Here is a 22893-nt window from a genome sequence, read left to right as displayed (position 1 = left end):
GTCGCTCCGATGCCGATGGGACTTCTCCTGCCGGGACTGTCGTTCTGTCACAAACGCAGATTAGAATTGAGACACCGGGAGTAACACTCCTGCTCCCCTTCTGTTTTCTACTTCCTCTTCTAAAATCAAAGGTTTAAGGTTCTGCTGCTTCTCTCAAAGTTGCACCTCCTCTCCTCCCCATCAGTCTCCTCCTGCTCTTCTCCCTCCTCCTCCTCCTTCTCTCCCCTCCTCTCCTGTCTCCTCCTTTCTCCTATTCAGGAACTTGCAGCTTGTGTCAGTGGAGCAGAGCAACACAATAATCGCTCACTTTTTGCTGAGCGGCTGTATGTGACAACACAAAAGGAAACGTGATGAAATGTTGCGTGTCTACAACTTTTATCGCCGTTGCTCTAGTCTGAGCTTGACTGGAGTCGCGTGTCCGATGATTCAGGCTCTGGTGGATCACTGTGATCAATAAATCAGCTGAATTTCATCACTGGATCACGTCACTGCCAGATTTCCAAACTCTAACTCAATTGCCGATGTCTCCAGCCTGCCGTCAACCCCGGCTCACCGACTGTGCACGGCTGTGGAGGGCAGGAGGGCAATTGCCACCTCTGTTGCCACAGCGACGGCATACATGGCCTCCAGGCACTCAGTGGAAACAAGGGAAGTGGAGAAGCTGGAAAGTCTACTGGAAAGACTACTAAAACCAACATTAATTAATGCACACACACACACACATTACTTTATTTCTATCTTCATGGGATCATAATATGTTACCCAGCTCCATGTTCTAATCCTGTTAAGCCCCTAACCTTCACCTAAACCCCGTTATCACCTCAACCTCAAACCTCAAACAGTCCCGGGGAGTTGTAAGAACCAAGAACACACACAAACCTAATGAGGGAGGCAGACTGTATACACGGTGAACAAACAAGCCTGTCACATCTGTCTCATCTCACACTCACACACACACACACACACACACACACACACACACACACTCACGATCACCATCAATGTAAACAGGAAAGAGCGGAGAGGCTCTTCTCGACCTGTTCCTTCACTCTGGTTCCGTCTCACCCCTGCATCCTCCTCCTCCTCCTCCTCTTCCTCTCCCCGGATTTTGATCCTACTTTTCCCTGAAGCTCCAGAAATCTTATTGCAGCCACGTGAAGCGCAAACATCTTATCAGGCTCATCCTCGCCCGTTTCTCATGGTGCTGGTGGAACCGAAATAGAGCACCACACAATAAATCTGAGGAGCGTATAAATATGCAGTTTAACGATCTGTGGGTCTGTAGAACGAGTCGGGTTTTTTTTAGTTTCTCACTAAGAGAAGCGCAACGTTCCAAATACATGCCCGGGGGGGTGGGGGCTAAACGAGGGCGTGAAACTCTAACCTTTCCACTGTAGGGGGTCTATCATTGTTAATACTAACGTTTTCATCATCTTAAGCTGTCTTTGAGTCGTTTAATATCCGGGGGTTGGTAGTTCCAACACTTCTTTGTTTGCCCACCAGCACTTCAACAGCTTGAAAAACCAGTTCTAGTCTCTCTGCAGGGAAGCGTCCTTATCTCCCACCTCGGTCTACTTCGAAAACCCGCCCGGGTAACCTCCCCGCGCGCGCACCGGCCCGTGCTCCGCCCTCATTGGGAGGTAGCTGGAAGCGGACGCGGCGCGCACATATTGGCACAAAGAGCATACCAGAGATCTCCGGGCCAATCCTTTGTCAGAGAGCAGCCGCAGCACGCCGCACCCTCCTGCGCTCCCTGCACGGATCAGTGCGCGCAGGTGACAACAGGAAGCGAGGAAGCCGCGCGAGCGCCAGGTAGCCCAGGGAAGGTCACCTGGTCTTTGCGGGGCGGACCAGTTTCAAAAATGGACTTTCGATAGAAGCAAAGATGTTGTTCGACTTTATCGTGTTTTTTTTCTCTCCTCCTTCTCAAGTTACGGTTGAACGTGTCCGTGGCGACCTCAGGCACGAAGGGGAAGACTCGGACCTGGATTTACCTGATAAGCGAGTTCATAGTCACGGCAGAAAAGGTGAGTCTTTGCTCCTGCTCATCTGTCCGCTGCTAGATCCTCAGTTTTGTCTTGGAGAACTTTCTCTCGGTGTCTTTGCGTCCTTGGAGTTTATCCGCAGCGGCGTCTGCTCGAAAACGGACCTTTAACGCCACAAACCCGCGCCTTTTGCCCTGAAAACTTGCCAACGCTGCGCCCTGATTTAACTGTGAGCTGGAGGCGGAACGATGCCTGGTCGTGATAAACTGGGGGTTTATGGCCCGCAGTTTTATTTTTCAGACATCAGTTCGAATGAGAACAGGAAATCAGGCGGTTTGAAGGCTGTGCGCTTTCTGTTGACCCAAGCCGGCAGCAGGCAGTAAATGCTTGATTGGGAGTCATTATTTAAACAAAAACGGGCATATCGACACTGGATCCTGGAAAACCAAGTAGGAAAATGAGGGAAGACCTTGAGAAACACAAATAAACCCATAAGGAGAGCAACCGGACACGGACAACGTCATTGAGGAGCTCAAGGGGTGAAGGTAGCTTTAATCTGCGACCCCGCCCCAGCAGAACGGGACCACAGAAGCCAGAAATGAAAGAATAATGAGAAAATAAGGCAAAAAAGGGTTCAAATGAGCACAGTGAGGATGCAGAACACCTGAAATCCAATCTAATCAAAGGGGAACCATCATGTGACTCCTTAAACTGGGTGGTTTTTGGAGGTTGCCCAGGTGCACGTGATGATCCTCTCTCGTGCGCCTGATTTAGTGATTACTGATATGAGTCCTCTAAAATTTGTATGCAAACTGGTTTTCCTAAAAGAGTCAAAGCCCCCCTCCTGTGGATAAACCACCTAGGTGTCCCTGTGAAAGCCGACACCGGACCAATTAACGATAATCACTACTCAGCCCCCCCCCCCGCTAGGACCCACCGGTTGCTTTACCATCGTGTGTGTGTGTGTGTGGGTGTGTGTGTGGGTGTGTGTGTGGGTGTTCGCTCGCTCGCTCATCTTTTTCCTCCGAGGCTGCTCGGCCGGCCTGACGGTGGAGGAGAGAATGGGAATTGGGTGTGGCTGCTCCAGTAATGACCGGTTTGCTTTCAAACTGGTGTTTTTAAGGATGCAGCCCAGCCCCTTCACGCACAAACGTGGATGAGGGAAAAGGCGGCAGCCACACAGGGAGAACCCAACCCGGTGAACTTTTCTGTCCAGAACCAATGAGGCAACGATTCAATTCATCCAAAATGGACTTTGAGAGGCCGAGCCCCTGTAAATCGAACCTGAATTTTTCTGATCTTGAACACCAGCAAGCCCGCATATTACATTGACGTTATTTAACCCAAAGCAATGATGTGAAACCTCGTGCTTGATAAGGACGGCTGAGGTCTCAGTTTCAAACCTGCACAACAGCAGATTTAACCACAGAGAACAAACTGAGACAAAGGTTCTGCAGACCTGATTTCCTGTCCCCGATGAGGGGAACCGCTAAAGCGACCTGCTGCCGGCTCAGGCGTCGCATTAATGCTACAAACTTAGACAAAGGTTCTGCAGACCTGATTTCCTGTCCCCGATGAGGGGAACCGCTAAAGCGACCTGCTGCCAGCTCAGGTGTCGCATTAATGCTACAATCGGTGTGTTTTTGCTTTGAATGCTGACTAGATCCAGCCAGGTACCAGCTTCTAAACGGGATAAACCCTCATTTTTGCCCGTAAGACCATGAAGATCCGCACATCTTGGACTGTTGTGTTCTTCTCTAATGGGCCATTTAAGACTCGAGGTCACCCCTCCATCGCCCCACCTATGATAAAATCATAGAAATGACATCATGCCTGATCTCCGTGCCCTCCCCAGCTCGCTGTATCGGCGTGGGCCGTGTTGTTGCATGACCTCTGACACAGAAGTGGCCCTTGTCCTCTGCGGTCTGCAGCAGCTGCGGCGGTGGTGTTTACAGAGCTGCGCTTTAGCTTTTAGGTACGCACGCGCATAGATTAAAGCTCACACCCCTCCCCTCAGGGTCAGATTTGTTGAACCACGGATGTGGATATTTTTTTTTTCTCCGTGTCCTTGGGGAGTCTTGAGCGGCTAAGGTAGCATCCCACAGTAGGCCCCGAGCAAGGAGGGAGCATGTATATACACTATCAGATGCAACATGCCAGGAATACCAGGGTTACAGCCAGTTTTATATTTTTTCTGGAACTTTCTTCCGGATCTCTTCAGGCGTGGTGAAAATATAAATTTTAAAGGCTTAAGCAGGTGGTTGTTGTGGAATCCAGCTTTATGATAAGTGGCATTTATCAGCACATTTTTGCTGCATTCAGAGTCCTGATAGAAGAGTCGGCAGTTTTCAGCTCCAGCTGATAACGCGCAGATTTGGATTTATTAAATCGGTGACGGGACCAAAAACCTCATTATTTGGACATTGTTCCATTTTCTGTTGAGTTTAGCGGTGTGTTTGGTAGATTTAAAGCTGTAATCCTGTCATAAAGTCCCAGGTGACCAGATGAGGGAGTAAATGGAGCAACACACCAAAGGTCAAAAGTCGGCAGTTTCAGGTGTGTTTTTAGCGTTTAGAGTAAGAGTCCGACTTCCTTTAAAGCTCGAGTGCGTCATTCAAACAGACTGTAAATCTGCCAAGAGTCCGGAACTGTTCTGTGTTTTTTTTGTCAAGTCATTTCACTCTCTCTTTCTCGTTCATCGTTCCTCTGCCTCCGTTTCGGCGGCGTCCTCTGTAGGCGAGTGGGTCGCAGAGGTTCCCTCCGTGTGTGTTTGGATTGAGCTTGGGTTACATAGCTGTATTGTGTAATTGTGAGGCGTGTCCCTGCTGTTGGGAGCTGCTCCACTCTTTCATTTGTTCAGTTGAACTTCGAGCCGACGGTCTGGTGCACGTCGCCGTGCACGTCTGCCCCCGCGGAGAAAACGTGACTGGGAATGCACCGTGTGGCCCTGCTAAAGTTGATCAAAATAGAGGATTGGAGCGCTACGCCGTTAGCTAAGCTGCGAGCTTCTTCCCTGTTTGTGTCAGCCCGACAGTCTAGAGTCTGCAGAGCTCCTGTCCTGACTTGTCAACTTGACAGCTTTGACACGGCGGTTTTGTGATATTTGTGTCCAGGTTTTCAGCTTTATGCCGCCAAAATAATTCAAAGAAATTAGCATCTCGGGGGAAAAAAAGAGTACAAGTCGGGTTGGGCATGGGGTTCTTTTTTTTCTTTCTTGTAAACGTGTTGGTGTTGTTTGTTTCACATGGGAGTTGTTTACATTCCAGCGCAGTGGCCGGCCGTGATTAGGAATCGCAGCAACGGCTCAGGTGGCATGCGCACACAAGAACCTTGCTGAGCTTCACAAATACGTCGACGTGGCGGTTGACACTCCAAGACTGTAAAATCCCTCTTTATGTTGCGCTCTATTCCCTGAAGGTGGCGTTAGAGAGCAGAATTCGCGAGCATTAGCTCACCGGTGTTTGATGTTTCCTGCAGGCTGAAACCAGTGGAGTCACACCTGTCCAGTGGATGGCATGCAAATCCCAGACTTACCTGAGAGGGCGTGTCTGAATGGCGCCCTAGACCTTCTCCTCCACCTCTTCTCTGCAGCCCGTCGAGACTAAAACAACCCGACATGGACACGCTGACGGACGACACGGAGGGATGCTACTTCAACCGCTCCGTCAAGTTCTTCTATGAATCCAGCGGGAAGAACATCAGCGACCACTGGCGTAAACGGGACTACACCATCGTCTCTCTGGGCATGGCCGTCTGCTTTGTTGTCATCTTCTCCAACATTTTGGTCATAGCTGCCATCATCAAAAACAGACGCTTTCATTTCCCGATCTACTACCTGTTGGGTAACCTGGCTCTGGCGGACCTCTTCTCAGGTACCACATTATGAGGGATCTGCACCATGTGACCTTCTCAACCTCGCTAATGTACGATGTAAACTCCCTTTTCTCCTACCCAGGCGTCTCCTACCTCAACTTGATGTTTCACACGGGTCCTTGGACCATTAAGCTCTCCAAGCACCAGTGGTTTGTGCGGCAGGCTCTGATCGACACCAGCCTGACGGCCTCGGTGCTGAACCTCCTGGCCGTGGCCGTGGAGCGCCACCAGACCATCTTCAACATGCAGCTGCACAGCGAGATGAGCACCCGGCGCATCTTTGTGGTCATAGTCTTCATCTGGCTGGTGGCCTTCATCATGGGCCTGGTTCCCACCATGGGCTGGCACTGCCTGTGTGACCTGGAAAACTGCTCCACAATGGCGCCCATGTACAGCCGCAAGTACCTGGTCTTCTGGGCTCTGCTCAACCTGCTCACCTTCTCTATCATGGTAGCCATCTACACCCACATTTTTGTCTACGTGAGGCGCAAAAGTAAGCAGATGGCGCCGCACACCAGCCAGATGAGACACAGGGAGACGGTGATGAGCCTGATGAAGACGGTGTCGCTCATTCTGGGTGAGGAAGAACACAAACTGGACTGATATGATTCTGATCTGATTCTTACTGCCCTTAAAAGATGTCATCACATCACCCAACATTCCCGCCCCCATACTCCATTTTGAAGTGACTTTATTGGGCCGTGTTTTTTGTCAGAGACGAGCCGGGACATTTTAATTGCTGGTTTTGTCAATAACTAAAGACTAATAAACTTCTAAGTGTGGAAAACACCACAGGAATGATCAGTAATCATCTTTAAAAGGTCTAATTGGCTATTTCCAGTCAGATGCAGCTGTTGGTCTGAATGACATCATCTTTTTCAAGCTCCACCAGTAACAAGCATGTTGAGCTCGCCTGTCAGATACACACACACACACACACTCACACACGGGCTGACACGCTTTTCCTCTCTACTTGTCTGTGCTCGTCAAACCATTCTTCGCACACACGTGCACATGCTTTTGCAGTTTCCCGCTTGTTTTCTGGTGAGCTGGCTGCTCTCCGCCCTCCCTGCTTTCCTCTCCTGTTCCCGCTTTCAACTTTTTGAACTCTTGATTAAATTCCTCGAGGTTGGGGGAAGAAAAAAAAAAGCTTCTCATCCTGTCGCTCAGCAGCCGGGCCCTCTGCACCACGACCGCCTCTGTCACCCGAGGAGGCTGAGGGGCGACCACGCACCCACCCCAACCCAAAGTGGAACTTCTCTGCAACTCCGCTGTCTGACACTTTTGAATGTCGCTTTTTCATTTTTAAATCCTGAACCCTTCTTTTCAGGCTGCTGTTGAGAGATATGTTGTTCTAAATGTAGGGTGGAGTGTGTAGTTAAGACAGCTATGGTCTGGGGCCCAGGAATGCACTTGAACTTTGTGCAGTGTGACCACACGGATTTCACATTTCCGTGTGTCTGCTCTTGCTACATATTGAGCACCCAAGTCTGCTTTCTACTGGCAAAGTGGGGGACATTTTGACTGGTCCCCAGACCCTAGAAGGACACGGTTGGGGCTGGTGTTAGTGTTAGTTTGTTGTGGTGGTTCGGTTAAGGGGCTGGGCAATATGCTGTCTATGAAAGTCCTCACAAAGAGAAGTCTGTGTGTGTGTGCTTGCGTGAACATGGTGGATTCCTGAGATGCGTCATCAGGTGTTATTGTAATGAAATTTGATCATAAAGACTAAACCTGGTCCTTGTGCTGACATGTTAGGCTGTGTGTGTGTGTGTGCGTGTGTTTTCTCTACAGAGGAATTTACAGTACATTCCCGTTCTTCCTTCTACCCCCTGCTAGACATTCTTTAAATCGCTGTTCCTTCTCTTAGCAACTCCCCCTTTTTTTTAATCTACCACCCTTTTTGATGAAATCCTAATGCATCTGATGACCCCCCCCCCCGCCCTCCTTCTTTTTGGACAGGCTGTTTCGTGCTCTGCTGGACGCCGGGTCTGGTGGTCCTGCTCCTGGACGGCCTGGGCTGTGACAAGTGTCAGGTGCTGCGCATTGAGAAGTACTGCCTGGTGCTGGCCGAGTGCAATTCCTTCGTCAACCCCATCATCTACTCGCTCAGAGACAAAGACATGAGGACCACCTTTCTGGAAATCCTGTGCTGTGGCTCCCGGCAGAACAGGAACCATTCCAACTCTGCCGTCCACTTCAACACCATGGACCAAGAGGTACTGGCTGAGATAATCGGAGAAAAACCTTGCCAGCTTATTCCCGTTAGCTCCATTTATCTTGCATTTTGAGTGCTTGTTGGATAATCTCAAAATGTCCCATTATAAATTCCAGTCTGATCCCACACACACACACACACACACACACACACACGTGCGCCGGAAACATGGCGGCAGCGGCGGCCATAATCAGCCTCCTCACATCCCATGAATAAGACTTTATTAACCTCCTTTCCTGCCACCATAAACAGGCTCTGGTGATGAATCAGCCCAGCACCTCAGTCTGGCTGCGGTTAGTTTAATTCCAGCTCCGTGTTAATGTGTGAACTGTGGTTTTACTGGTCTGAGCTGTTTACGTTTCCTGGACATGCTGTCACCCACACACACACATACACCCCTGAATATGTGTTTTAACATCATTGTAGGGACGGCTCTTTGGTTTACTTTTGACAAATTACCATGAATATTTGCATGAACCTGTAGTTTGATCTAAGCAAACGGTTTTTATTAACCCTTCCGTTTCCCTCCCTTCCCCGGTCTCTTAGAATTCTCAGAAGTCTCAATCTGCCGAGCTGATGCCTCGGAGCAACGGGACGCCTCTCGCCAGCGATTCCACCGTCTCTTAGGCGACGCCTTTGAATGCACGCATGACCAACTTGCTATACTTTTGGCTCTCACGTGTTTAGACCTGAATCTAAGGTACATCAGCCAGCAAATCAGCCTGTAAATCAACATTAAGAGACACTGGAGGACTGACTTCCTGTTGGGACATTAATGAAGCTGTAGTCGGCCTATTTGAGCTGTAGCGCTCACAGCTGGAGACAACTGGAACCCGCTGACTGTTCCTGGAAAAACCGACTGACTCCGACCAGTGCGCTGTTGACCCCCTGTCGAGTCCTTCCTGCCTGGGTCACGTCCTCAGGATACTCACGTTTGTTGTTTAGGTACCAGGACTGAACGCCAAAGTGGTCAACGCGTGACATTTTGATTCTTGTCCTGACTGCTTTAGCTCCTGCTGCAGGAAACTGGAGAATCTGATAAAAACCAGGAGCGTCAACAAGAACGCCGTAGTCAAGGCTATGGACCAATTCTCATCTATTTGGACTAATTGTTTTTTGTTTCTGTTTGTAACTCAGAAACTGAGATGTAGCATTTTTTAAGCCAAATTTCAAACCAGTAATTTTAAATCATTTTTTAAATTGGTGAAAGGTTTGTGGACAGTGAGCTTCAGGCTGTCTCTGCCTTTTATTTTGAGAACAAACAGTTTTAAACCCCTGGTGCTGCTGACACGAAATCCTGTTCATAACATGACGTAAAGTAGCTTTATTTATAATCACATTATCGTGTACAGTCAAGGTGGCGCACAATTTGCCGCCAAAGACAAATTTTAAAATGTTAGAATTTTTTTTAACACAGCTTTATAAATGTTTTCTGCTTAAATGAAGCTTCTGATCTGACAGCTAAGAGGGCAGCAGTAAAACTGATCTTAAAATTGTTTTAGGAACAAAGTTTGGTCGGCTTGGTTCCCGTGTGTTGCTTTCAGCCATTGTCTGACTTTAGAAACTGACAGCGACGTCATTAAAGGCTCTGAACGTCTCTCCGACTCTCATTCACACACTTACAGAACTGCCTTATTTGGACATCCAGATGAGTTGTGGTCTTTTACTTTTAGATTTATCTTTTTTACATCCTGTTGACGCGACACCTTCTGATTGAAAGGCGCTCCTCCATTTTTCAGAGTTTTCTTTGCACTTACTTTGCCTCCGAGACCCTTTGCTCTCCTCCTCTTTCCCTCCACTCCCTCTCACATCCTTTTTCATGTTTCCCAGAGAGAATCTTTTGAATAGTTTTGGCTCCTTTTTGTCTGTCAGGGAGAACCTCTTCTTGAACTTGTTCTCCTCCGAGTTTCCCGGCTTCAGTTTCTCCAGGAGTCTTTTCCTCTTAATTTTCTTGTTGGGTAGCGCCCCCTTCAGGCGACCCCAGGCTCTCTCTACAGGCGACTTCTTCTTCTGCCAGAAAAAGGTTCTTTTGGAGGAGGAGGCGCCCATGTCCAGTCAGCCTGCAAGAGGAAGACCCGGACATTGACTTGAGCAAGATTTTAATGATTTAAAGAATACTGACAAAGAAATACACACTGGTTTGCAATGGTTCTAATTTTCAGTAAAAATCACAAATATTCAAATAGCATTGATATTACATGACTATTTATTATAATGGCTTAAATATCCTCCCATTTTCTGCTCAAATCTCCACTCCTCATACGTAGACCTTCCAGAAGCAACCGTACATGTGTCCCAACTCACATGTTTATGCTATCTATTCTGCAAGGGAGATGTTTAATAGCACATTTGCGATTGAAAGTTTGCATCTAATATTAAAAGAACAGCAAGTTTGTCTGTTATTGCAGCGGGTCCGCAATTGTCCGTCAATCACGTTTGACCTGAGTTTAGAAGACTTCTCACCTTTATCATCGTGTAGGTAATTATCCAGATGTCTAACCTCGGACCGACTGTTCGTTAAATCGGGTCAGTTTTCCTCGTTTTTGGAAGCTTTTTTTTTTTTTTTGAAGCCATACCTGTACTCACTGAACAGGAAGAAAACGAACTTGTTTGACTAGATTTTCTGTCGGTGTCTCACGCGCACGCGCGCACACACACGCAACCCTACAGTGTTTGACTCGCACATTTAAGAGTATATTAATTTTGCAACCACCATCTTTAATGCAGTGCAAAGTTGACAACATTATCTGCATTTATGCAAAAATATGGAGTAAAAAAGTAGCTCAACAGCGTCGCCGCCTGGAACAGTTGAGGAACTACTGCTGGAAATGTTCTCGGCATTTTCTGGGTTCCTGCTGTTAAACTATAAATGCCATAATTGCTGCCTTCACGTGTGTCGGAAATATGAAAGATTGTGGCGGTGTGGACTTAGCTTCATCCACTTTGAACGAGGTGTGACGTTCACGGGGGAGGGGAGCACGTGGGCCAGCCATAATGTAAATGACGCATATTTGGTTTATCGAACGATTTGGATCTATCTCATCCGCTGATGTTGACCAGATATTAATATTTCCGTCCTCCACATGCCGTATTTTTTTTATTTTTAAGTGTCAGTCTGTATTTCAGGGTCCACCTCTCTCATCCCCCTCCTCTTCTGTCTCCTCTCTTCCATCCATCCCTCCTCCTCCTCCTCCTCACATTTCCTCGGTGCTGCCGCCACCGCCTCCGTGTCCTCCGTGCGGCCCAGCGCGGCCATGGTGGACTCTCCCGGCGCGATGAACAAGGTCTCCACGGTGGCGGAGATCAAACCGCTGGACCAGTACGACTTCAGCCGGGCCAAGATCTGCGCCAGCGTCCGGTGGCTGCTGTCGAAGTCGTACGGCTCTGCAGGTACATCTGTCCGAGCGGCGGCTTGGGTGGGGCGCGTAATAATTAAACTCGTTAAAGTGAAAATCCGAGGTTTCATTGAAGCAGCTTAAAATCCTGATGCAGAAATGCGGCGACCCCCCTCTCTGCACCGTCAATGTAGCGTCTAGATTATTGCTGATGAGGAGCCAATTATTTTGACAATGCTGTTCGGGGCGGGGGGGATTTCTAGGCTGCGGGATGCGTGATGCGTGGCGGATTCTGTCATCGCCGCAGCGCAACAAAGCCTATTGTCAGAGGATCAGGCCCGGAGATGGTTCAAGGTGTAACCCAGAGGGGGGCGAACACATATCTGGAGGCTGCTGAGAAGGTGGCTGTAAATTGGGACAAAGCCTCACCATCATATTTGTGTCAGTGTTACGCACGCACGCTCCGCTGGAGTGCGGGGCAACGAGCTGAAGGTGACATATTAGACAATGGTGAAAACGCAGCTCAAGGATTTTCAGATAAGAAAGTGCCTGAAATCATAGTTTTGTCTGTGGCATGAACGCGGCAGTTGCAGCAGTGCACGTTTCTAAAGGCTGAAACGTAACAGATCCGTGATCGGAACATCGGACAGAATTTATTACCATTAAATCCTGAGCCAAATGAATGAATAAATCCTGCATGTTCAGCTGACATAAACAAATCCCAGTCAGCTATCGTTTTAAAACATGCAAATGTATGAAATGGTTCCTGGTTTTATTCTATTGCTGATAAAATCGATGTTAAGTGGAGATAGAAACGGTTTGTCCCAGCTTGTCTAACGCTCTGCTGACTAACAGTGATGTCACACCATCGCAGCCATAAAGTGATCCATCGTTTCTGGTCCTAAAGGCTTCACACTGACCTTCACCTTACATTTGTGTCCCATGAGTTAGGTCAGGATGGAGAGAGGAGCTGAAAACCTCGCAGTGGGGGGGCTCATTGTTATCTGTCAATTGGAAAATGCCCAGTGGGTGTCTCATTGAATTTTAATGGGAGTTGAGGAGAAAATAGAACCCATAAAAATCCACAACTGGGACCAGAATTTAAAGAGATTTATGTTCCAGATGCTGTCGGGGGATAAAATTAAAGAGAAACAAATGCTGCAGTTTAAGTTTGGTGTTTCCTGGTTTGATGTTCTTTTATTTTTGATAACTTGATGCTTATATATTTTAAATACTTTGGCTTATAATTAGCTGGGATATGGGAGTCACCCTCCCCATGACCTCCACATGGTGGTCAAGGAAAAATAAAAATAGTATTCCTTTTAAATTCATCAAACCTACAAGGTCCCTTTAACAGGGAGAAACCTTGAGCAGGACCAGGCCATCCTGCTGTCATTTCTCCTAAATGGTACAAAAAGGTTACTCCTGTTTAACTTACACCCTCGTAAAATAATAGTCTTTACAAAATTAAATAGGATTTGAAATCAAGTGTTAAAGTTACATAAAAGCAGGCTCAGAGTCTTTGTGGTTCAAGCCTCACTGGGCTGTTCCCTCTGTCCTGATTGAATTTCCCTAACTGGGTTAACTGGTCGCTACTCTGCAGTCGACTCTCATCTCTTCCTCTTTGATGGGGACGAAGTGGCCGCTCTCCAGCTCTGACATCCCCATGGCGACCGCAGTCCCATTTCCTCCCTGGGCTGCAGAGTGTGAGAAGGTTTAAGCCCGGAGAGTGTGTGTGTTTGGAGTGTGAGCGTGGGTCTGCAGCTGAGTGTGTGTCTCTGCCAACAGTCATGGTCTTAGTTAATGAGGAGGAAGGTGAGTCGTGGCCTTCATCCTGAGAGACGGAAGAGAGATGAAGGAGCAGATGATGATGATGATGATGATGATGGTGAGTGAAGGCTCAGAGGAAGAGAGGACTGTCTGCTGTGGCAAATAGAGGATCCTCAGTGGTTCCCGTTAAGAGGTCCAGTCCGATCTTCAGGATTATCCCGAGTATCTGAACAGCGTTCCAGGAATGTGGGTCAGTGCTTTAACTGAGTGGTTTTTTTTGGTGTGTGTGTGAGTGTGTGTGTGTGTGACCCACTTGCAGTAGTCGGACCGTCTCGTCATGGATGACAAACCTGTCTGAGATGCCGTTTTACTGCAGCTGCAGTGTTCAGCGAGGCTTCTGCGTATCGAAGCGGCAGTTTTCTGGTTTCGTCTGACCCCCCTTCAGTCTATCTGCAGAGACGCAAATGTAAACAGCACACATTTGTTCCTCCTGCAGCCTTTTGGTAGACAAATCTGTAACAATGCGTCAAAAGCTGCAGCCTGTTGTTAAATATGAATGAAGCAGCAATGATTCAGTATCAGATCTTTCACATGATGCTACATCTGGTGTTGCCTTCGCTGTCATCTGGAATTATGATTGTCATACATTCTCTGTCTTGGTTTCCTTTACGAATTATGTTTGTATTTCGACCAGCTGGGGGCGCTAGTTCGAGCGCCCAACTTTTCCCATTTCCTTTGATTCCAACTCAAAGCTTCAACGGTATCTCCATGTCTGCACAGAAAATGTCCCAGTGGAGATGCGGGAGCCGCTCTACAAGGACCAGTATGACCAAGAGCACCTTAAACCGTCCATCAACAAGCTGCTCGTTTCCCCGGAGATCTACTGCCAAGCTCACGTGCTGCTGGCGCAGGTACACGGGGTCTCGGCGTCGCCGTCCCAGGCCTCTCCGGCCGACGCCGAAGCTCTGCTGCAGCTCCTGGAGAAGAAGGGTTTGGCTCCAAAGGTCCAGGATGCTGATGTCACCCAGGAGGACCTCAGATGTGTCCCCATCAGGATGGTGGGTGGACAGATTTCTGGTCTGTCCTGTTCAGGGGTCCATGTTTACAGGCAGATGGTTGTATTGACCCTCTTGTCACCAATGCAGAAAGCCCATCTGGCCATGATCGACGCTCTGATGACGCTGGCCGCTAAAGAGATTGTGGACCAGGTCAAGATGGCGGCGGAGGCGGAGCAGATAGGCGCCGGGGCGCCGTGGGAGAACGCTTTGCTCTTCTGGGTCAACAGGGTGGGAAGATATGTCTTCAATAAATCTAATTGCGGGTCTTCTTTCTGGTGTTTCATATGTTGCTGTTTATTTAAGAAAAAGGCACTGAAACCTCTTAAACATGTTTAAATGTTTTATTTTAATTGTTTCTAATGTCGTGCAGCTGAACCAGAAACTGAGAGAGCTCACGGAAGAAGAAGAAGAACCGCCCAGGCCGCAGACATGTTCAGATGTACAACCTGCTCAGGACGCGGTAAACACACACACACACACACACACACGCACACGCTAATACTGACAGTAGCACTGACTTCCTTCTTCTTGTCTTTTTCCACCTCCTCCAGCAGTGTCCATCCAGCCGTTGGTACTGGAAACTAGTCCCCGTAAGTGTCCATCTCTCCACCCCTCCTCCTCCTCCTCCCTTTCTCTCTTTTTGTCCTGCTTTACATCATCAATATCTGACCGATTAGATGCCGCTCAAAAATGTCCCCGTAGCTGCTAAAACCGATCGTGACAATGATTTTGACTCTGCGCGTGTGTTTGGCCCATCTGGATGTCAGTTTCATCTCAAACTGATAGTGTGAGCCACGGAGGGGAAGGGGAGATGTTGGAGAAGAGGGACGGAGGTGAAAGCGAGGGCGGGGGACAACTCCTCACACCTGGGACCAAAACAGTAGACAGCCACACAGCTTTTAAGCACCTTTCACGTTAACAATTGGCTAATTTTTAAGTGTTTGAGTGTGGTTTTGCTGTGATTACACTTGCAGAATTTCACGTTAGTGTCATAAAATGCTTTAAAATGTCAGAATTTCATATTTTCTTTAAGTCCTCCTCTTCCTCCTCCCCCTCTTCCTCCTCCTCCTGCTCCTCCCCCGCAGTGCTGTGTGACCTTTTTGGTGTGGCGGTTCCCGTGATGACCGGCCCCCTTGTCATTTATGCTTGTCTCCCTCTCTCTGCCACCCTCCCTCCCATCCAGCATGCTATCGCTTTTTGTTTGAAGGAGTCGGGGAATAAACCGCCAGTGGTAACGTATACCTCGCTCTTTTCTCACCCGCATCCTCGTCTCCCACGGCAACCCACCCGACTGACCGATCTTAGCAATCGCCACACCTTTACAACACTGCCGGCTATTTACCGACCGACCGACTGACTAATCACTGTTCCAACCCCGAGGCTGGACGGCTCCGTCTTTAGTTTTCACCCATGTTTACTTTGTTTTCACACGTGCGTGTTCGTGTGTCATTTTAAGAGGTCCGCAGTTGCTCCCTCAGGTTGACTCCATGCCAATAAGTCACATTCGGACTTCTTGTGTGGAAGTGTTTTATTTCAAGTGTTGTGGCTCTTTTTTTGGTGAATTTCCCCCTTTTCCCCCTCTGAACCTGCACTGTTATCTTTTCTGAATTCTAGGCTCACTGTTCTGTCTGCTGCATGGACACCAGAGGACCGATCTCATTATTGTTTTACGAGTTAATTTTTGTATAGTATATTTTGGTATTTCTGCAGCTAAACCCGACTCTGCACTTGGTGGTTGTTGTGTGTGTGTGTGTGTGTGTGTGTGTGTGTGTTCTGAATGAAGCATCATCTGTCTTGCGCTTTGCTTCTGTATGTTGTTTTATTTATTTTCTTCACTGGCATCATAGTTGGTCTTCTAACTTGAACCTCTTCTTATTTTCATATTTGACCCTTTTTTGATTCCTGTCAAACTTCTGAGCCTCGTCTCCTCTCCTGTCTTTTCTTCCATAGATTCGCTATAGAAAGGACAAAGTCCAGTCCAAGCTAACTCCCACATTTCCTCTGATTCATGGTGTCAAAGATCTGTCTAATGGCTGCGCTATTGCTTCTGTGCTGCACTACTACTGCCCTGTGTTACTGCCCCTCGAGGGTAAACACACACAAAGTGATGATTAAATATTTATAATTAAACATGCTTCCTAACAGGAAGTGCTTTAAATTGTGTCTTGTGGTAGCACAAAATGCGAATACTAAAAGTGTTTTTTCTTTGATCCAGATGTGTGTCTGAAGGACACCATGTCCGTCGCCGACAGTGTCTACAACCTGCAGCTGATCAGAGAGTTTTGCGAGAGCAGTTTACAGAGCTGCTGCCCCCTGGCTGTGGAGGACCTGCTCTACGCACCTCCACCGCTACACGTAAGCGTGGGCAGTTCTCACGTCAGTTGTTGCAGATTTGCAACCTAACCTGTTTTTTTGCTCCCCTCAGCTCAACATCATGAGCTTCATCTCCGAGCTGCTGCACTGGTTTGAAGTGAAAAAGCCGGATTTTGTCCAACCCGTACAAGCCACCGACCTCACAGGTGTGTGAGGGACACCTGGGACACCAAACGGACTTCAGTTCTCTCACGTTGTAGAGTGTTAACATCTTTTTCTACATCTCAGATGTCTCAGGGTTACTCGACTGTACAAGTCCCATCAACGGGAGTGGCAACAGGTAGGACAGTCCATCAGACTGTCGCCTTCATAAAGTGACAGTTGTATAACCAGCTCTGTCCCTCTGTCTGTGTGTCTTTTAGCGGATCGCCTTCCTTCATCCTGAAACAGCCCTTCATGCCCATCACCTCTCCTGTATCACCAGGTATCAAACCCTTTCCAATGCCCAGTGCCTCTAGTCCACACAGGTTGTAACTGATTCTTCTATCTGTCGTCCCAGAAAATAAATGCTGGACAAAGAAACAAATCAGGTACTTGTACTTCATTGCTGGATGTTCTTCAATGGTAAATGTTCAGCTGTGTTCATACTTTTTAAATTTCCTTTTGTTGGCTTCTGTGGTCTCTGCTTTTCCATCCTCATTCTGCCGCTCTCCATCCATTCACCCGTGTTTCCACCCTCCTCCACCTCTCTGCAGTCGTCCTCTGTCCGCAGTGACTTTCAGCATCCCATTTGGGCTGGACAGTGATGTTGACATTGTCATGGGAAACCCAATAGATTCTGTCTTTCGCTCCGCCAGCACTGACACTGGAATTCCTGCTATGACTACACCTGTGTCATCAGGAGGGGCCAATCATGTCCCGTACAGCCCTCCGGAGGACATCAGTCACCTGGTCAGCAGCTCTGTGCCGCTGCAGTGCTCATCCTGGGGGCCCTATGCCCACACGACCCCTCTGGGAGAGCTGCCGACCATCGAGGAGGCTCTAAAAGTGGCCCACGGGCCTGGTAGCAAAGAGCGGAGAAAAGGAAATGCAGCAGGAAAAGGAGGAAGACCGGAAGCCCGGTTACGTCCTGAAGGAGCCCCTGCTGGATTCTTCCTTCACTCTCCAGAGGAGGAGAATCCTCAGCTTAGTAGCTCGGCTCCTTGCCGCTCTGGAGTTCTCCATCGGCCTGTTGGAGGAGAGGGAGTTGATGGTAAACGACAGGGAAGGGGAGAGAGGAGGGAGAGGTCAGGGTGCGCCCCTGATATGTCACGTGATGATGATTCTGTTCTGAGAGATGGCAGCGTGGACTCCTCCGAAGCATCAGATGATGGGCCGAGGAACGCCCCTGGTAACATGCGACCCAGTAAAGGCCACCATGGAAACCAAAGTGCCGGCAACAGCCCGCGGATGACGAGCTTTGCTGAACGACGAGACAACAGAAGGAGGCATCCTGCTGCTTCTGGGGAGGAGGTGGCCTCTGCTCCGACTCCAACCACGCCGGGCACGCCACACACACCCTCCACACCAGCAGGGGCACCTGGCCGCCAGGACAGCCCAGGTCCCAGAGGCCCCGAACCGGGCTCAGAAGCCTGGGAGCTGGGGGTCCGCCTGGAGGAAAAACGCAAAAGCATCGAGGCCCAAAAGAGACGGATTGAAGCAATCTTTGCCAAGCACAGACAAAGGCTTGGAAAAACTGCTTTCCTTCAGCTAAAAAGACAGCAAGGAGAGGGAGGAGGGGGCGGAGGAGCCGAGGACAATCTTACCCTGGAGGAGCGTCTCACACGCATGGAGGAGCAGCTGAAACAGGAGGAGGAGAAGGAAGAGAAGGATAAAGAAAAGGATGGAGCGCAGGAGAAAGACAAGCCATCTGCTTTGACTCCCCCTCGATTAGAGAAACAGGTAACATTCTCTATTGAGAGTAAAAAAGAGGCAGAAACTAAAAAAGCAGCAGAGAAAGGAGGTGAAGTCATGCTGGTGGAGTACAACGAAGTGGTGCAGAAGCTGAGTGAAGCTCTGCAGTCGCTGCAGAAAGACATGCAGAAACTCACGGAGCAACAGCAGCAGCTCATGAGCAACCAAAGACCCCGAAATACACCCAAAAATGCACCCAGGACTTCTGCCAAAAAGCCCGGAACCCCTCCCCAGACCCCTACACGGACGCCACCGAGAACCCCAACAAAGACCCCTACAAGGAACACCAGTAAGGCCTGGATGATTCCTCCAGGGTCCAACCCAAAATCGACTTCCCCGTCTCAGCATTCTCAAGTTCTCACCTCTCCGAAAACGGCCATCTCTTCCTCCTGCCCGGCTCCTCGTACTAAGATCCAGTCCACCACCCCCCGGAGCCCCAAGCATCACCCTCGTCCCCAACACCAGCCTCACCCTCGTCCCTCTGAGCTCAAGTTCCCGCCACTAAACCGCATGTTGACACCGACCCACAATGTGGACACCCTCCCCCACTTACGGCGAGTTTCCCCAAGCAAGTGTCAGGTCCAGACCTCTTCATCTTTCCGTATAGGGGGTCCGCAGACTCCTAAAGAATCTCCCCAGCCTGTACAGCCCATCCAGCCCCCACAGGCCGATGAATGCCCCTCAGAAACCGGCTCCAGTGACACGCCGACCCAGTTCAGCATGGAGCTTGAGCAGGATGAAGCTGTGGGGGGGCTGCCCGTCCTGCTGCACCCCAGGCAGGATCGTCCACGGGCTGCAGACGGGAGCAGCTCTGGAGCTCCATCTGAATGCTCGTTTGAGAGCGAAACCTTTTCCATCTCCGCTGCATACAGCAGAGGAGGTGATGCTGGGAGAGGCGTGAGTGCAGGGACGCACCGGTATGAGGTCAGTGATGAACAGACGGATGAAGGACGTGAATTCTCCTCCGATTCCATGAGCGACCACACAGAATCTGCCGTGGAACCTGCCAGGAGACCTGCCGCAGCAGCCCTGGATCCCACAGAGCAGCTGGATCTGGCCATGGAAGCCATCAATACCCCAGAACAACCGGCTGAACCCAAAGAAGAACAAATGGGACTGACCGCAGGACCGAGTGCAGAACAGAATGAATCGGGGGCAAAAGGAAGAATTCACTTCTTCTTTACCGTGAGTACTTTATTTAAATGCAAGGTGTTTAAGTTAAGATTGCAGTTATTTTCACAAGATTTGCAGTGCATCTTGGGTACGAACCAGTGGATTCACCTCTACCGCGAGGTGGTTGTGTTTGACAACCTTCTCCTGTGGTCGCAGGAAGACGTGCAGAACGAAGAGGAGATGGCCCAGCGTAAAGCTCTCTTGCTGGAGAAGCAGCAAAGGAGATCCGAGGAGCTGAAGAAAAGGAAGCAGTGGCATGAACGAGAAAGAGAAAACAGGTGACAGGCAAATAAATTAACTGGAAGGAGGTATTAAGGACAATGATGTCATCAATGATCGGGTAAAAAGCTGATATTGCTCAGAAGGTCCTGCTCAAGGTTTCTTCCTGTTAATAGGAACTAACATAAACTGCTTGCTCTCCCTCTAGCACACCTCCTGTAGGGACGACCTCGCCGTCCGCCACGCCTCCTGCCACACCAGCGCGCCGCGGAGGTTTCACAAGAGCGGAGTATGCCCGCCGCCAGCAGCTCAGGATCATGGACGACTTGGACAAAATGCTCCAGCAGAAATCGGCGAGCCAAGTGCGGAACCCTGCCAAGAAAGCACGTTCAAGGCCTCGCAGCATGACGAGGGAGGAGACGAGGCTGTCCCTGAGCCCCGCCAAAACAACAACAGGTGTGGTCAGGAGACGAAACGCTGTTGATGACCACGCGGGAGATTTTAACATGAAAAAAATCTTGTCTCGACTATCTCCCCAGGGTCCAAATTAGCTAAAGTCCACTCTCACTCATCTGTCAACCTGGCAGCCACAGAGGAGCCCAGAAATAAAAGTGATGGCCCCTCAAAGAAAGCCAATAGGTACCCCAGATTTAAGATTTCCACTTTTGCAGCACCTCAGTTCATAACCGACCTGGAATTATTATAAATTATGAGCCAATATGGCAAATGTTAGCATGTTGCCTGTATCCAGGCCTTTGCTAAGATGTCAACACCAGCTTGAACCTGAGATAAAAATCCAGGTAACATGTCTCCTGAGGACATAATTCAGGCTTATGATGATGTCATCATACCCATCATTCAGAACATTTTGCCTCCTGTGTTAATTGTTTTTTCCTGCCGTAGTCGCCCGAATTCACCCGCTTGCATGACACCGAGTAAACTGACAAATCCGAACGGAGATAAGGAATGGGATACTGGTTCCAATGGAACCTCGCCAGCTCCAGAATACACAGGTGAGTTTTTTCCCCCTCTCACATGCAGAAAAGTGCTACGGTTTGTGCGGTGCACACAGGCGAACTCTGGTTTCTCTGTGCAGGTCCCAAACTTTTCAAAGAGCCCAGCTTCAAATCCAACAAATTCATCATCCACAACGCTCTCTCTCGCTGCTGCCTCGCCGGGAAAGTCAACGAAACTCAGAAAAACAAGATCGTTGAGGTATTTCGCCGTTATCCCCTTCGTCCGCTGATCCTAATCACGTAAATCAATGTGTTGTCTTACTTCCTGTTTTCACCAAATGTAGGAGATGGAGAAGAGTGACGCCAACCATTTCCTCATCCTGTTCCGGGATGCCAGCTGCCAGTTCAGGGGCGTTTACACTATGAACTCCGACTCCCAGGAACTGGTGCGCCTGGCTGGCGTGGGCCCGCGGACAATCGGCTCCACTCAGGTGGAGTCCATGTTCAAATACAGCTCAGACAGGAAGCAGTTCAGCACCATCCCCTCCAAAACCATGGGCATGAGCGTAGACGCCTTCACCATCCCCAGCCACCTTTGGCAGGGAGGAGGAGGAGTAGCTGGAGCTGGAGGAGGAAGCAGGAGAGCCAGCATTAACAAGAAGGCCGTCGCTTCAAAATGACAGAACTCTGACCTGTCCTGACCTGGAACCTTCTGATAAACGTATATAAAAGTGTCGTTGGTGTGCATGAGAGCACGGTTTGTTATCCCGGGCAGACGACACAGCTCCAGCTGGAGCGTTCAGTTAACTGCACACAAGAGTAGCTTTGAAGAAGACTCTTCCTTTATACGTCATTTGTTTGAAACCCAAACAAAATAAAATGCCTAATTTTTCTTTCAGGAGAAAAAGAAAAGATTTTTAAAGTCATTTTTGTTTTGAAACCTTTCGCAGGAGAAACGGTACTGTTGGTTCGCTCTCCGGTTCTGCTGAACTCCACTTTTTTACACAGTGAAAATGCCTTTTTCCTCTTTCTCTGAATACAGTCTGAAGCTCCAACAGGCGGACTGAAGCACATTGGTTTTGTAACTGACGGCTAGCCATAACGAAGCGGCGAAGGTCATGGGTCAGTCAGAGACGATGAACAACGATGTGGATGGATGTGTACCGGATATGAAATAAGCTAACATAAATGATATCACAGTGAAAAGTGAATGTTTGATCAATCTGTAGATTGATACACACGTGTCAAATGATGAATAAACAATGTACTGGTTTACTGACCAGGTCATGCCAAACCTACGCAGGAGCTGCTCAGATGAGTTTCAGTGTCTGGTTTTATTTAAAAAGATACAGTTCAAATGTGAATTTAGTCAGTTTAGTTTCATTTTTCTTGTCTTGTCAAAGAGTTATTTATGATAAACTCTAACAACATCTAGTTTTGAGCCATCAGACGTCACCGTAGCCTCACTTTTGACAGCACAGGCATTACATTTTCTATTTGGGACAGTTTGGTCCATCCAGGCTACTGTAGAACCACTTATTAATAAAATGCTTTTTTTAAAAGCCCCCTTTAGAAATCGTAGAGGGTGCGTTTTAAAAATGGATGCGGAAATCCAGTCCTCCAGGGGTGATTCCAACCAGGTTTTCTGACCTACCAGGTGGAAATCGCTTTCAATTTGCCTTCTTAAGATTTGCCAATTTGCCTCCACCTAGGAGGACAGAAAACCCGGCTGGATTCCAACACTCTGGTCCTAATTACGCCTTATGCAGCTTTACATGTCACCCTAATCACTAAGCACCATGCACTATGCATCAGGTTTGGTCATCAGTTGACAATCATCAATCAATCTGTATTTTCTATTGCATCTGTTACAATCAAGATTGTCTCTAGGCGCTTTACAGAATCCCAGGGCCTGACCCCCAACAAGCAACAGTGGCAGGAAAAACTCCCCTTTAACAGGAAGAACCCTTGAGCAGGACCAGGCTCATATAGGGGGACCCTCCTGCTGATGACGGCTGGGTAGAGAGGAGAAGGGGGAGGACA

General features: G+C 48.8%; 2 protein-coding genes and 1 long non-coding RNA gene across 12 annotated transcripts; 2 read left to right on the top strand and 1 right to left on the bottom strand.

The window, feature by feature from the left end:
- Window positions 1–1546: 1546 nt before the first annotated feature.
- On the top strand, window positions 1547–9670 carry LOC130526874 (lysophosphatidic acid receptor 2-like). 2 transcript variants are annotated; one of them, XM_057034872.1, is made up of 6 exons: window positions 1547–1812; window positions 1932–2027; window positions 5463–5857; window positions 5941–6435; window positions 7818–8074; window positions 8629–9670. In XM_057034872.1, the coding sequence occupies exons 3-6, from the start codon at window positions 5602–5604 to the stop codon at window positions 8698–8700; spliced, it is 1080 nt and encodes a 359-aa protein (XP_056890852.1). In that variant the 5' UTR covers window positions 1547–1812; window positions 1932–2027; window positions 5463–5601; the 3' UTR covers window positions 8701–9670. The 2 variants fall into 2 exon arrangements, with proteins under 2 accessions (XP_056890852.1, XP_056890851.1); XM_057034871.1 differs by having other exon boundaries at window positions 1554–1812; window positions 8620–9670.
- Window positions 9383–10905, bottom strand: LOC130526913 (uncharacterized). The gene is made up of 2 exons (XR_008950875.1): window positions 10537–10905; window positions 9383–10133 (listed from the first exon to the last, which is right to left on the bottom strand). It is a non-coding gene; the product is annotated as an uncharacterized LOC130526913 (long non-coding RNA).
- Window positions 10906–11169: 264 nt separating this feature from the next.
- LOC130526801 (calmodulin-regulated spectrin-associated protein 3-like) lies at window positions 11170–22148 on the top strand. 9 transcript variants are annotated; one of them, XM_057034730.1, is made up of 19 exons: window positions 11170–11463; window positions 13959–14236; window positions 14324–14464; window positions 14607–14696; window positions 14791–14826; window positions 15420–15467; window positions 16187–16325; window positions 16452–16591; window positions 16662–16755; window positions 16838–16889; window positions 16972–17033; window positions 17109–17139; window positions 17305–19687; window positions 19832–19953; window positions 20103–20350; window positions 20434–20533; window positions 20798–20907; window positions 20991–21109; window positions 21195–22148. In XM_057034730.1, exons 1-19 carry the CDS (start codon window positions 11328–11330, stop codon window positions 21528–21530), a joined length of 4665 nt encoding a protein of 1554 aa, XP_056890710.1. In that variant the 5' UTR covers window positions 11170–11327; the 3' UTR covers window positions 21531–22148. The 9 variants fall into 9 exon arrangements, with proteins under 9 accessions (XP_056890710.1, XP_056890713.1, XP_056890709.1 ...); XM_057034733.1 differs by having other exon boundaries at window positions 14788–14826; window positions 17407–19687; XM_057034729.1 differs by having other exon boundaries at window positions 14788–14826.
- Window positions 22149–22893: the final 745 nt, after the last annotated feature.

This window comes from Takifugu flavidus, chromosome 6 (assembly GCF_003711565.1).
Source record: "Takifugu flavidus isolate HTHZ2018 chromosome 6, ASM371156v2, whole genome shotgun sequence".
Classification (NCBI taxonomy): Eukaryota; Metazoa; Chordata; class Actinopteri; order Tetraodontiformes; family Tetraodontidae; genus Takifugu; species Takifugu flavidus.
This window is presented reverse-complemented; position numbering and strand designations above follow the sequence as displayed.